The 16,193-nt window shown below is 33.9% G+C and overlaps 1 protein-coding gene across 1 annotated transcript in view; it reads left to right on the forward strand.

Moving 5' to 3' along the window:
* The window catches only part of LOC123532261 (male-specific lethal 1-like 1), a 21,193-nt gene extending 7,373 nt beyond the window's left edge, over positions 1–13,820 (forward strand). The window contains exons 2-8 of the mRNA XM_045313660.2: positions 1,292–1,455; positions 2,412–2,686; positions 5,203–5,264; positions 5,823–5,890; positions 6,420–6,544; positions 7,268–7,340; positions 8,894–13,820. Of these exons, the coding sequence (XP_045169595.1) occupies positions 1,292–1,455; positions 2,412–2,686; positions 5,203–5,264; positions 5,823–5,890; positions 6,420–6,544; positions 7,268–7,340; positions 8,894–8,966 (840 nt within the window). The 3' untranslated portion in view covers positions 8,967–13,820. The remainder of the gene's footprint in view (positions 1–1,291; positions 1,456–2,411; positions 2,687–5,202; positions 5,265–5,822; positions 5,891–6,419; positions 6,545–7,267; positions 7,341–8,893) is intronic.
* Positions 13,821–16,193: the final 2,373 nt, after the last annotated feature.

The following is a 16,193-nucleotide window of genomic DNA, read 5'->3' on the forward strand; positions in this document are numbered from 1 at the left end:
GCATTTTAGAGCATCAGGAAGTTGATTTCTAACATCTCTGACCATTTTTAAAGCATAAAAAGTGCAATGTTGCAACTTTTTGTTCAAAAGTTGAAAACAAATTTCGTCAAGGCTATAAAAACATTTAGGACCGGGCCAAAAAGTTAAGGTAGATCGGGATACTGGAAACAAACATTTTTTTACGCCTAAGTGGGACTTTTCGGAAATTATTTTTGTGTCAAAAATGAATACAAAGAAGGGGTTTGTGCCTTTAGAGCATCAGTATTAAAGTTGATTTGTAACATTTCTGACCTTGTTTAAAGCAGAAAAAGTGCAGTTTTGCAACTTTTTGTTTTGAAAAAAAAATCTCCAAGGCCATAAAAACATTAAGGGTTGGGTCAAAAATTTAGGGTAGGTAAGGATACCGGAAACAAACAATTTTTTTTACGCCTAAACGTGTTTTAACAGAAACAAGCATATTAGAATTAAATTTATGAAATATATGTTCCTATAATATTTAAATTTTCTTGATCTTCATGAACATGTCTGTATTTTTAGAGTGACCTGCATTTTAGACTGATTTGAAATACCTGCTTAGACTGTATTTTGGCACACTGACAGGAATAAAAAGGTTATTTTTAGGGGAAACCTGATTGATTTGAGAGAAAAAAATCTCTTGAGAAGGAAGAAAAGCATTTAAAATGTGATGGTCAACTAAAATTTTGTGACATTGAACCATGTTTTCTTACCAATATTGTTTTTATTAAATTACAGGTTGGTTTTTAGAATTTTGGTGAAAAATCATAAATTTCGTATTTAATTATTATTATCCTCTACTAGTACAGACACAGAGCGATCTGACCAGAGGGACAGAGATAAAGCCCCCAGAATAGATAGAGAGAATCATTTTTAGAAATTAGATACAGACCTATCCGACTAACTTAGCCCAGCTCTTTGTGAATAGGCAGTCTGGTTATTTAACATGCCAGGTGTACATGCGAAGCTGTCTTTCCTGGGAAGAACCAGTACAGACCTCTTACTTTGGTGGGAGACACTCAAGAGCATCTCAGAAATTTCCAGTGCCTGGACTGGGATTAAGTAATTCTACAGTAAATTATTTTACTGCATACAGAAATTTGAAGAAAGGAGTATATATTAAAAGCTACCAGCTGTGGGAACAGTTGCTGCAGATTAATAATAATAATAATAAAGACTTTATTTAATGAGACAACACAGTCGGGTAACCCGATCTTCCCTGTGAGCCTCTTTAGACTAAACAAAACCTCAATCACTCTGTTTATTTCTTTTTCAGTTACAATGTCGCCTGCAGAGAATGGAGCGCCGAATGGCACTGCTCAAACAGAAAGAAGAAATGGCTGGTTCCACTCATATTGTGACCTCACCTCCTCCGAAGCCTGGAACCATGAGTTACACAGAACCAATTGTTAGCCCTCTTGAAAAGCAGTCTCATAGAAAGTATGAGTCTTTTTAAAAAAATAAAAAACTATTTTTAACACTGTCTATTTTAAATACTTTGATCAACTGAAGCATAATTCTTGTTCAACTAAAGCATAATACTCCAGTTTAACCATTTTATTATATATTCCTGGGAGGCAAAATGGCAAATAGTGTTTGTACTGTCTGTCTGTCTGTCCATCAGTCTTGTAGACTTGTAATTTTGATGCCCCTGAAGGGAGGCATATAAGTTTTCAACTGTCCGTCCGTTCGTTCGTTCTTCACAACGTTAACTTTTTGCATGAAGGCACTTTACTCGTGGACCACTGCACCCGGGATGTTCAGACTTCACGTGCTGATAGTACTTATTGAGTACACGACCCCTACTGACTTTGGGGTCAAAGGTCAAGGTCACAGGGGCCAGTGTTAACTTTTTGCATGAAGGCACTTTACTCGCAAATCACTGCACCCAGGACCTTCAAACTTTACATGCTGATAGTACTTATTGAGTACACTACCCCTACTGACTTTGGGGTCACCAGGTCAAAGGTCAAGGTCACAGGGGCCAATGTTTACTTTTTGCATGAAGGCACTTTACTCGCGAACCACTGCACCCAAAACCTTCAAACTTCCCATGCTGATAGTACTTAATGAGTACACGACCCCTACTGACTTTGGGGTCACCAGATTAAAGGTCAAGGTCACAGGGGCCAATGTTAACTGTTTGCATGAAGGCACTTTACTCGCGAACCACTGCACCAAGGACCTTTAAACTTCACATGCTGATAGTACTTATTGAGTACACGACCCCTATTGACTTTGGGGTCACCAGTTCAAAGGTCAAGGCGCTGCGGGGGGGGGGTGCATTTGTCACCATTAGTGACAGCTCTTGTTTGAATTCAGAAATACTGCTATTTTCTAATTGTAAACTATGAACTCATATGTCTTTGTATACATTTCTCCTTTTCCGCTTTTAGGAAGCTGGAGACCACCACACAACCAAAGAAGACAGCTGATCTACCTAAAACTAGTCTTTTAAAAACTCCTAGTGCAAATCTAGATATAAATAAAAACAAGTATCGTGAATCTCATAGAAAACGTAAAATAACATCAGTACAGGCAACAGAAGGGGAGGGTAACACCTTGGAAACAAACAATTTATATTTTGTGTCATATTATGAACCTGTCTCAGATGAAGTGGAGGTTGATTCTCGGTCGGAATTACTGAAAAGTGCCCAGTCACAGATAGACAGTAAGTTTTGAACATAATTTCTCCTTTAATAATAGAGGGTGAGATTTGACACCCGTCCGGATATGCAGATTTGTGTACAGGATAACTTTCTTTAAGAGCATGTACTGCTAGAATTCAAGGAACACCATAATGCAATGCGCGCATTGCGGACAAGGGAGCGTTTTCTATATATAACGAATCATTAAATATCTCAGTAAATTTCGAAGGGAATTAAAAAAAGTAACATGCCAAATTGTAAAATTGTCGCACGTGTTAACAGAGTGAATAGAAGAGATGAAACAATAACTAATTAAAGAAATGTATTGGAAATATAAGGAATATACCAAATATACAAACATGATTTTAACAAGAGGATTCAAAACGGGCCGACTAGGCAAAAAAAAAAGTGCACTGTTCAAAAGCATGTTACATACACATTAACCCATATTCTGCAATAATACTATTAAAATTTTGCATCAGAAGAACGGTTTACAGTCTAAATAAAAAAAATACAATGTTTTCGAATGCCACACACCGAAGGGCACTTGTGGTTAAAACTTTTAATGCTAAATCATTTTGATTCATGACGTCAAGCACAGTCAAAATCATAACTACAATAACTACATGTATTTCATTTTAAACAACTGATTCGCACAACACAAGACGCAAACATGATGATGATCCCCGACCTCAGCTGTAGTCGGTGTCCGTCAAACATTTCCTTATTGAAAATACATAATATATATGCATGGTTTGGTAGAAAATAATGGTTTTACATTCGATTAGCAACATGTTTTATTAGATAACATCTAAATATTACTACCAAAAGTCAGATATCTACATGTCACACTAAGTGGTCATTTGCAATAAAACGCTACATATGTATATCACAGAGGTGTTAATTGTTTCATCGAATAACAAAATATGTGGCCGAAAATAACAATGTGTATGACAGTTCAGGGTTGTTAATAATTACTTGCAAAAGTAATGCATTAAATTAGCATTATTTGGAAAAAGATGGCATTAAATTAGCATTAGCATTACTCATTTTTATCAAAATAATGCATTAAATTATCATTACATAGGGTGCATTAGCATTAGCATTCCCATTACTTTTTGAGAATGATTGCATGTTATTATCACATACACTGTTTGTTTTCATTAACTCATTTAGTTTACCTAGGTCATCACATTAATAATTAAAATACATGTATGACTTCCTTGTATTATATCTGATTTTTTTCTTTTACCATTACTTTATAAAAACAAAACACCTTATGTTGAAGTACAGCATGCATGAGGATTTAAATTGTTGGAGAAAGTCAAGTACCTGTTTAATGACTCCCTAACAGCCTAATTTAACATGACGTGTAAAAGCTAGCTGCCTTAAGGTCTTAAACATCACTATCAGTGGCATACTGTTAATTGATAGAAAGGTGTCAAAAGTAATAGATTCTTTGATATTTTGGGTGACAATCTAATTAGTCACACTTCTATGGCTATAAAATATGCAATTTGGAGTTGTCACAGGTTTAAAGTATTTTTCAAAATATTTCAGGTGCACATGAACAAAAGGCAATTATACCATTAGACAGTTTATTAAAATCAAACAACAATCTATTAGAGAACTGCTATAAACCTGTGTAAATAACAGCATACATGTGTATTATGTTTTTTTCCAGTGATACGAAAAATAATGCCTAAGTAATGCTAAGCATTAGCATTAGCATTACTTACTTTGGCATTAAATTAGCATTATTTTCAATGCTAAAATTGTGGCATTAATCATTACTTGGCATTATTTGAAAACAATAATGCATTACTAATACATTACCATTAGCATTAGCATTACTACAACCCTGTGGACAGTTTACTTTAAAATTTACATGTTTTTCATCATATTTCGAAATTTCAATAAAAACATAAGATTTCTTTTTACATTCACAAGTGGATCTTTTAAATTTATAAACACTTACGGAATATTTTTTTTTTTTACAAAAATATAATGTTAATGCATGACGGTAACCAAGAACAATTTGGATTTTTTTGTTCTGTAAATACAGTTTTGACTTTCCATTTGTCATTAATACATTTTTCCTCGAGTTGTTTTATTTTTTTCTAAATATTCTTTTTTGAAACTGAATGTGTCACAAAATGAACAGAATGACATAATAACTTCATCCATTAATCAACATCGTCCTTTCATACATTGATGGAAAGGCGGTATGTTTTTCTAACATGGATATAAAATAAATAGTTTGTTGTAGTTATTGAAATTAAAGTAGAAAAAAAGATTTGTTTCGATATGTATGCTAGAACTGATAAAAATAACGAATTAAATGCAAAATCTATGGTTTACTTATGCTACTGTACAATGAATGCACTGATTGTTTGTCCGCAAATTGAGTCCTGTGCTATTTTTTTATCGCAGACCTTATCGGTGACGTTACAGATCCTTACATGCGGGAGTGTGCTATTAGCTATTCATGCTTGTGTAATGGTTTATAGTTACTAACAACAAATTTTGTTTTTTACAGTTGAGGTACCATCATTTCGAGTGAAGACATTCACCAATTTATATGTGATAGAGGGAACTGAGGTATGGGCAAACGATGATCTTAAACAATATATACATTTTGAAAAATTGTTGGGAAAATTCTTTATGACCCTACCAAATAATTTTGAAGATATTAACAACAAATAAATCATTGTTTTCCTTGAACAGTATTTATCAAATTTGGTTGAAGAAAATTTAATGTATTTGGGTTTGGACTGGCTTGTTTTTATATTGAGTTTCAGTGTAATTTTTTTTATATAGCTTTTCTTTCTGGTTTACTGGGGGCAGTTGAAGGTCCTTGAGCATATCCAGAAGGGAGTTGTGAGAGCAACGTCGGTCCCCTATCCCAAATATATAACAGTTATCACTTGATGGTTTTACATCATGTATTATAAGGTGGCTAAAACTGCTATATATATGCTGAAGGGATATTTGACTTATACTTTACTTGTGTACTATGTTCTTTTTGCTGAACTTTGTCATGCCAAATAGGTTAATAAATATTATACAGTATATCTAAAGGAACACTATTGCTGCATCAGGAGTACAGGAGTAGATTGTATAACTAATTAAATTTATATTTATTTTTCCCCTTTTAAGGACCATGAAGATGAGACCTTCATGAGGCGGCACCAAAAACCTGAGATTGAGGAAAAAAGACGAAAGAGGTATGGAATATTGCACATATACATAGGAGCCGCACCATGAGAAAACCAACATAGTGCATTTGCGACCAGCATGGATCCAGACCAGCCTGTGCATCAGCGCAGTCTGGTTAGGATCCTTGCTGTTGCTAACGGTTTCACTAATTACAATAGGCTTTGAAAGCTAACAGCATGGTTCCTGATCCGGGCAGTCTGGTCTGGATCCATGCTGGTCCCAAATGCACTATGTTGGTTTTCTCATGGTGCGGCTCATATACATATGAGTGGCTATTTAAATGTTAACAAGAGAATCAAAATCATATAAGGATATAATGTTTTGTGTTACTCTAAGATTTTATGAAGAATATAACATTTTATAACTTTTGCGCATTTCTGATTTTGAATCAGTATTAGGTATTATGAGCAGCTCTAACTATTGCATCTATCTGATGTTCACTGACCTACAGATATGTCTAGTATACACTGTAACAAGGAAATATGCTCTATAGAATCTACCATAATTTTGTAAAATCATGTTGGTTTGTGTATTCAGATGGGATGACCAGCGTCTCCGAGAAGAGAGGATGATGGAGAGATTGCGTCAGAAACAAGAGTCTCGTCACAAGTACCGTAAGCCCGAGGACCCCGTCGAGTCATTTTATCCTTGTTTAGATGATAGTTAGTATGATTATATACAGATATAGTTATATCATTTTTGTGTGTCTTTGATGATCCATTTATTTGGTATTGTAGACATCACTATAAGCTGCTTTGGTCAGCTTTGAAATCTATTCATCACTGGATATCTCTGAGTAAATGTCTTTGCAATGCATTTACAGTGAATGGAATGAAGCAAAATGGATTGGTCGTTGGTGTCCAGCAATGAATTTTTATTTACCTATAAATGAGAATTTACTTATAATGCTTGGACATACTCTATAGAGTCGATTTATGAAACTTTCCTCAAATCATATTTCAGTTTCTTTATTGAATATTATTTGAAGCAAGCACTTCTCAAGTATTTGAAATTTTCTTACTTGAGTATCTTTACATTGTATGAACTTGGTTGTTAACACTAAAAGTAAAAAATTATTAAAGTGTTCACATACTTGAATTCTTGAAACAGTTATAAGCGAATTACATAAAGTTGTCTGCCCCCACCCTTCCCCCTCACATACATACAAGAAGTATTCTTGGCCCTATCTTAAAAGCTGGCAATCTGTATATTGATCCTATTGGCTATAGTTCCCAAAAGTAAAGCAAAGTTAAAAAAGCTTATCTTTTTTTTCAGCTCAGAATAAAGATTTCTGTTCTATAGACCTTTTATTATTTTTTACCAAAATACTGCTTATCTGTAGTATGTGTGTTAACTAATCACCATTTCTTTTGTTCTGATTTCAGTTACACATATAGAAGTAATAGACAAGATACCTGTCACAGCATTTGGACAGCCTATACCATTTACTAAATCTGAGTAAGTTTTTAAATACAGCTGTTACAGCTAATTTGTCTCTACCTTTTGTCTTTTACAAGTCTGAGAAAGGTTCTAAGAACATCTGTTGCATGCTGATTTATCTTAACTAGACCTGAAACAGGTTTCAGACACTGTCACAGTTGTCAGATGTTTGCCTATCATGGGCTGACTCGTATATCATTTGAATGTGTCATTGAAAAAAAAAATGTCTCGGCCCGATCTTCGCTTTGTTGTCACCAGAGACTTTCACCAACTGATCCAAATTAGAGCCATATTTTGTAAATTGTCACAATTGGCACCGTTGGTGACCGACAGCGCAACCCCTGCCCGAGAGCGAAAATGTTGTAACTGTATATAAATATTAATAAAGAATAAGATACAATGTTTTCGTTCTATGTCTCTTCTTAAATCTGAGAAAGTTTTAGACAGTCACATGCTCTGATACATGCTCATTTGTCATGTTTTACCTAAATCTGAGGAAGTTCCCTGATAAAGATGTGACTCCCTCAACAGTTGAGGCATGAATTACATTAAAAAGGTGTGTTTGCTTCTTCAGAAGGGAACCAAAGTGTGTAAGTTCTCTGTGAGTTAACATGGTTTCCCTGCAGTGCTGTCATTGATATGTATTGAGAATTTAGTTGACAAATATCAACAAATTTAACTTGATATGTCACTACAACTCCAAAAATTAATTAAAATTATGGCCCCTTTTCGACTTAGAATAAATGTTAAAGTTTGCGTACCACCAGAAATATTTTTTAAGACCATTGAGATATTGCTTTCATATTTTGCATGCTTATTTACCATCATGACCCCAGTCTGTAAAAAGGAGGAGGCAACTCTATCAAGCATTTTGACTGAATTATGGCCCCTTTTTGACTTAGAATAAATGTTAAGTTTGCGTACCACCCCAAATATTTTCAAACTCCACCGAGATATTACTTTCATATTTTGCATACTTGTTTACCATCATGACCCCAGTCTGTAAAAAGGAGGAGGCAACTCTTTCAAGCATTTTGACAGAATTATGGCCCCTTTTCGACTTAGAATAAATGTCAACAAATTTAACTTGATATGTCACTACAACTCCAAAAATTAATTAAAATTATGGCCCCTTTTTGACTTAGAATAAATGTTAAAGTTTGCGTATCACCCCAAATATTTTCAAAGTCCATTGAGATATTGCTTTCATATTTTGCATACTTGTTTACCATCATGACCCCAGTCTGTAAAAAGGAGGAGGCAACTCTATCAAGCATTTTGACTGAATTATGGCCCCTTTTCGACTTAGAATATGCTTATTGTATTGTTAAAGTTTTATTCATAGCTTATATTATACTATCAAGCACTGAGAATAGTCGAGCGTTCTGTCCACTGACAGCTCTTGTTGAATATAAAATACAATGTAAATGGGTATTTAATTTGCCTGTCGGGCTTAAATTGGATTGACTCAGCTGCAAAATCCACCAATATCAGTCTCTCACAAATATTAATGATTTTACAGTGTTTAAGCTGTTTTAGCAAGATTCATACAGGCTTATTGTATTTTACAGGCCATTTATGTTACCGTGGAATCCTAAACAGACCTCAACATCATCATCATCTCATCGTCATAGACAGAAGTGATATATAGACACGTGTAGGCCAAGCCTTACAAACTACTTCATAGATATTGTGCATCGTGCATTCACTCATATAGATGTTAACAACATCAAAGAAGCTACCATTGTGACATCGTAGATAGAAGTGAAATGTAGACCATGAAAGCCAAGCCATACAACCAGCTTCTTAAACTTTGTACATTCTCTTGTGTTTATGTAACTTCTAATAACAACAACAAATAGTCATTGATGTTATAAACAGAAGTTAGATTGAAAAAAATGAACTGAATGACAGGCTTCTCTCTTGTTGTAACGGTGTTTCACCATTCAGCCTTGTGTACATTTGACAACAATTAAAGGTGGCGCTGGATCAGATTGTTCTTATATTGTAGCATATAATTTGAAAGAAGGAAAGAAATTATATATATGACTTCAGAATATAGAATGCTTTAATGTAAAATTGCTTTTATTGCAAATTTGAAAGATGTAATGCTAAATCCTGAAGTATGACCTGTTATAATTTTAGTTCATGTTATTTCAAACAGTTGATTGGGTAAAATAACATAACTATGTTTACTGTGTTCATATCACGGGCATACAGTTTGGAGTTTTCAGGTTTTCTATCGTCTATGTTGAAAACATTGCTTAGCTGTATCAAACATATTTTGATCACAAATAAAGAGAAATCTGAGGAAGTATGTATTAGAATAGATCATTTTGAATAACTAATTTTAGAGAGTTTGGCTGAGAAAATTTCGAGATTAGAAAAATATTAAACATTCAGAAAGTAAGAAAAAATAGGTATTTTGTTAAAGTGGTAGCTGTAAGATGTTGTTGCTCTAAATATAAAGACTCAATGTCTTATTCATCTCTTTTATTTCATTATTTCATTATACAAATTGTCATATATTTATAGTTGTTTTATATTTACACATGTTTCTGCTGGAAAAGTAAACATGTACAATGTACCAACATTGTTTTTAAGTTTGAATTTCAATTTCTTTGTGAATATGATGAAGAAATCAGCATATCTACATTTTGTCTATAGCTAGAATGCTATTCTATGTGTTTTTTGCTCAATAAAGCCCTAATTCTGTGTGATTTGTCAAATTTACCAATTTCTACCTTTAATTCAAAGGGACACGTCTCCAAATATGCATCTTAAAATCAAAACTTTTTAAACAGAAACAGAAAAAAATGTCGTCACAATGTCACCAGTATTTTGTGATGATATTTTATGAGAATGTTAGAAAGGTCATCTCCCTTCTATTTTGCATCAGATTTGTACTGCGTTATTGATACAGTAGAATTTGTACTGCGTTATTGATACAGTAGAATTTGTACTGCTTTATTGATACAGTACATTAATTTACTGACAAACAAATGAACATTCTAAACTAAGACAAAATATATAGAAAAATATGGAGATGTGTCCCTGTTAGTTTAAGTGCAAGATCTTTATGCTGTATGACTCAAGTGGGGAATTCATTTGATCTCATAGTAATAGTCCTAAATCTATGTGTAAAAGATTATTCTGTTTACATACAGATATACTTTTAAAAGTTAAGATAAATGACAGAAAAGTCTTAGCAGTTATATCATGAGGTCAAAGGGTATATATTTTCATGTATTTTGACTTAATCACAGCCAGAATTTTGGCCAAAGTATTTGTTTCATTTTCATGATTCTCATTAATACATATTTTCATGATAGTGTTTACATTGTAATCATTTGTTGAATGAATGTGAAAGCTGTCTGTCACTATGTCTGTCTGCGTATGACAGCGTAGTTTGTCTGTTGTTTGCTTTAACATGATGTGTTTAACTTGCTGACAGCTTTCTTCGACTAGACTTACCTGCTGTAGAGCACAAGTGAGAAAAGTTTGCGTATAATAGGTGTTTCTTTTGTAGCCAACTGTCAGTTTCTTTTTGCATATGGTGAGGAGAGAAATATTCATAGATTGTTATTTTTTTAGTCTGAAAAAGTGTAATTTATAAAACCACCCATTTTTATCATGTTTTTTTATACTTGGCAATAAGGAAAACATCAGTTTTAAAGAAAGTGTCTGTGGAACCATCCCGGAATAAAGTAGGTATCTGAAGGTCTTAATCATCTTCAGTGATAGCTCCAGTTTTTACCTAAAAATTTGTCTGAAGTTGGAATGAGAAATTTTTACTGGTATTTTCATCATAGGCAAGAAGCTTATGCATGTTGCAATAATAGTTCTGTACATATATAACATTCAAGTGAACAAAACTTTATACATGATGGATTTAGTTTTGAAGAAGTAGCAGTGATACATAGTTTGTTGACATGATTGGATTATCAGTAAAACAAAATAACAATACTTCAGCCACAACAAATGTTAATGTTGACACCAGGGAAAAAAACAGCAAGTAACTCATTATTGTTTTTATTGTTAATGGACATACTGTAAAGTGAATTTTATATTTTAAAAACATCTGTTCAAGTCTCTTGTAGCTGCTTCAGCATTTTTCTCTTAATTTTTGGAGAATGTACAGTTGATTTCGTATTGCCTAACAAAATGTAATGGAAAACTGACCATAACAGAAACATTGACTTATTAATTAACATGTTGTAAAACAGAGAGAAATTTCTGAACTTAACAGGCAGACATTTTAAAAATATTTGAAAAGTATTGAATATTTTGTTTGTATAGTTTGAGAACACATGCTCTACTGTCTTGGCTAGTGTGCAGTGCTGCAGTACACGGTGCTAAAATTGTGTTCCTGTAATGTATATACAATTGAAGCTTAGTATCTAGAACTTGCTTAACTTAAATTCTGGTTATCTCTAAGAAATATTCTGTTCACATTTAGCAGTCTTTTTTCACTGCTTTATGTCAGACTCAAACACAATGCGACCTTGTTTGTGTCAAAGTAAATTTGAAGTTTTGATCATTCATTGCAAATATTAAATAAATAGAAACAACAAAAAATCTTTTTCAAATTGCATAGTTCTCTGTAAATGCTTGTTAAATGCTTATATCATGTCAGCATATATATGGGGCTATGTCAATATATGGGGCATTCCATGAGAAAACCTGTATTAGTGACATGATATAATTATTGCATAATAAGTAGTTTAAAATACTGGAAAATCACTATTTTTCTTATGTTCATGAAAAATCTAGAAACAACTTTATTGTAATAATGTTATCCAAGGCAAATACAGTTTTACCATATTTTACAAATAAATGTTATTTGTGTTGCCATGGCAACGATAATTTCAAAGCATGTATACATCATGAAGACATGGAGGTGTATAGATAATGGTCCGTCATGAAACCAAAAACATACGGATAAGTTAATTTTCAGAAAAATCATCTTAAACTGTCCTTAATATTCAAATGTATGATGTTTAATAAGTGAGACATATAATATGTTGCATTAATGACTTTAAAAAACACACCATGCATTGCGGCGTCATACTGCTTCCGTGACGTTCATTACGTCACGTCTTAAAATGCCTTTGGTGTCTCACTTAAAAGCATTGTAACTCTTGAAGTATTGAAGATAATTACTTCAAATTTTCAGATTTGAAAGGCCAAAGGATGTTCCTCATGAATATTTTGTTATCCCAATTTTGATTTTTGTGTCACTAATACAGATTTTCTCATGGAACGGCCCATATATATATATATAATAAACAATACCTGTACCAAGTATCATTTTAAGTTGAAGTTTGGTTATATAGAGTAACATGCTTCTTACCTTGGTATTGGAGGGAGGTACTTGATTTCAGCTGTAAAGGTAATTAATAATAAATAGAAAACATGTGACGAGTTTGACCCTTGATCGGTAATCCACATTGTGCAAAGTATGTTTGGTCCAAATTCCCATGATGGCAAAATGATAAAAGCTGTGGACAAATAAACGAAATTCAGTGACTCACTGTTTTGTGTATGTCTGCATTGTCATTTGTTTCAATTACCTGGAATATAGATATAGAATCTAGGCTTTTCTGTACACTTTCCATATTTACTGAGAAAAATAAGGATAGAATAAAATAATTCTGTATAATATGGACTGTATTTTGGACTCACTTTTATAAAAATAACACGGTTCTTGTCTGTTATCAGGGTTTTTTTGAATTTTATAAAAATAACACGGTTCTTGCCTGTTATCTGGGCCTTTTGAATGATGACTTGCTCAGATATTGTCACCTTGGCACAAAAATTGGTTAACTGCTTTTTAGCTTGACTATTTGAATAGGTAGTGCTGTTGCACTCACCCATGTATATGTGACTGCGTTGGCGTACTGCTTTGGTTAAGTTTTGTAAGTAATTTGGTATCTTAGTATCCACTGACAGCGATAGACTGAAACTTCACACACTTGTCACTGTGATGATCTGACATGCAGGGCTCTTGCCGTGTTAACATTTTTGACATAAAAAAGCAGTTAATTATGCTGACATAAAAATTAGTTAACTGGTTAAATATGTAACATAAAGATGCAGTTAACTGGTTATATATGTAACAAAAGCAGTTAACTATGTTAACATGAAGTAATTTACCACATTCTTTGGCTGAGGTGACATAATTATTATTTCATTATGTGTTGAACTGGAAAATATTGAAAAATCAAACAGTACTGGGGAATTGTGTACACTTGTACATTATGTATGTACCAGTGTTTTGAGTCAAGATATTTTATAAAAGATCTAGTTTTAGCTAATTCTTACATTGATACAGAGTGAATTATCAAACATAGGAATGGAAAATTTATGTTCAATTAAAAAATTTAGTGTGTAAATGTTTTTTATATCGTAGCGAATGTATATTGTTTAGTGTTCATATTTTGCAAATCAATGTCAGTTTTATTGTGTACAAATATGACAATAAATTTGTTGACTGTTCTTATGTTGTTGTTACTTTTGAAATCATTATAAATATAGTTTGAGCTTCAAGCATTGACCTTTACAAGGGAAGACACTATTCATATTATCTTGACTGGTAATTTTGGTGGAATTCCTTCATATGAATTGGAAACAGTTGCCGTGGTAAGCTTATAACATAAAGTCCTGCGATATAGGTTAAGTTCACTTAGGAATCATTATGTCTTTTGTAAATTTTAAGAATCCATTTTAGCTCGACTGTGCGAAGTATGGAGAGCTATCCTACTCGGCCCAGTGTCCTTCTACTTCCGCTCCTTGGTTAAAGTTTTTGCACTATCTTTGTTATTACTTGATGGATTTGCTTCAAACTTAAAACAGTTATTCCTCATCATCACCCACATCATATGGCACAAGGGTCATAACTCTTTGCCAATATTTCATGAATTACCCCCCTTTCATTTTTTTGCCGGGTTTTCGAAGGAAAATCCAGCTTGTAGATTAGGTCTGTCTGGGCGGATGGATGGAATACACTCCAGCTTCCTCAGATATACCCAATTTCACTATCCAGCATCGAAAAGTCGAGCTCGCTGTCTCCTGTGACAGCTCTTGTTATAAACTTGTGCAATGGACAGAGAGACAAAAGTTGTCGGCTATCAACTTGCACATTTCTTCTCCAATGTTCACCAGTTTATGGGCATCATGTCTTGGCCAAGATTGATAACTAGCTGCCACATAGGAGTTGTTGCCCTTTAATTATTCAAAATTGCAAGAATTGACAGTGTCCGTTCCCTAAATAGAAGAATTGTTATCAAATATTCACCAAATTTGGTCACAATGTTTATGGTCATATATCTCGGCCAAGTTTGGTATCCAGCTTGATCCTCTCAATCTCCAGCTGTGATTACCTCCCCTGGCTCTACATTTATCATTGCAGTCACAAATAACACAGAACCATGTAAATCACATGACTGGCGAAAAGAAATTAAAGAATTATTTTCTTTTTTTAGACTTCATTTTATCACCCACATTAGCCTTAAACTGTTGAAATATAGTCAAAACAATTTCATTTGGGCACAATGTCTGCTAAGTTCAATAATTATTTGACTTCCAGTGATTCTGACATTATTGGCATTGAATTGCCTAAAATTGTAAAAATTGAATGTCCGCTCTCGAACTCGAACAGTTCTTATGCAATATTAAAACTTAGTCCCTATGTTTATTGGCATACTATCTCGGCCAGCTTTGATAACAAGCGACCGCATCTTGATTCTTCCAGGTCTATGGAGTTTTGGACCTTGAATTTTGATATTGTACCCTCCATAATTTCAGCAGATTTAATCAAATCGTTACCAAACTGGATTACACCGTGAAATGGGACACAATATGTCGGCCAGGTTCGATAATATTTCGGATTGTCCCAGTGGTTCTGGAGGTTTAAATTACTAAAATTGCAAAAATTGACAACTTCTCGGGCTCAAGTCAGCGTCTTAGGGAGGTTAAGGAAATACTTGGCGCCCATATCTGGCAAGAATCTATTCCACCATAAAAATTGGCTGCTGCCTGTGTTTCTTGCACAATGCAAGAAGTCCTGGTTTGAACATCAGCGGTACGTTTGATTAATATGAAACAATGGACCGTAAGTTTGAGCCCCGCTCCTCAAACTAAGAATATCAGAGTCACCTATATACTACTTAGTATATATTTTTATGTAGAAGCTGTAATACTTGTTAATTTAATTAGATCTGTAAAATCTATGCGGACTCTTCTACATTTTATGCGTTGAATTTAATCATTATGATTGGTGCCTTTGATTTTCAAACAATATGTTTAAGTGTCAAAAATATTTAATATATTTTATGTAAAGACATCTAAAGATCTCGATTTGTTTTACCAGGAAGGTCTAATACGTATCAGTTGTTCCAGGTTTTACTCAAGATACTTTCCTTGTCGGCAGAATTTGAGACACAACATTAATAGCAATTTTGGCAGTAATTAAATTAATGTATTGCCTATAATCCGAGTCTGCGTTGCGTGAAAATACAGCGACCTTGGTCGTTTGTTTTTGGGTTTAACGCCGTTTTTCAACAGTATTTCAGTCATGTAACGGCGGGCAGTTAACCTAACCAGTGTTCCTGGGTTCTGTACCAGTACAAACCTGTTCTCCGCAAGTAACTGCCAACTTCCCCACATGAATTATCAGAGGTGGAGGACTAATGATTTCAGACACAATGTCGTTTATCAAATAGTCACGGAGAACATACGCCCCGCCCGAGGATCGAACTCGCGACCCCGCGATCCGTAGACCAACGCTCTTACCTACTGAGCTAAGCGGGCGGGCTTAGCGACCTTGGTCGTTGCGGATTATCGATTTTGTACAATACCATGTCACCAAGG

Source organism: Mercenaria mercenaria, chromosome 11 (assembly GCF_021730395.1).
Source record: "Mercenaria mercenaria strain notata chromosome 11, MADL_Memer_1, whole genome shotgun sequence".
Taxonomy (NCBI): domain Eukaryota; kingdom Metazoa; phylum Mollusca; class Bivalvia; order Venerida; family Veneridae; genus Mercenaria; species Mercenaria mercenaria.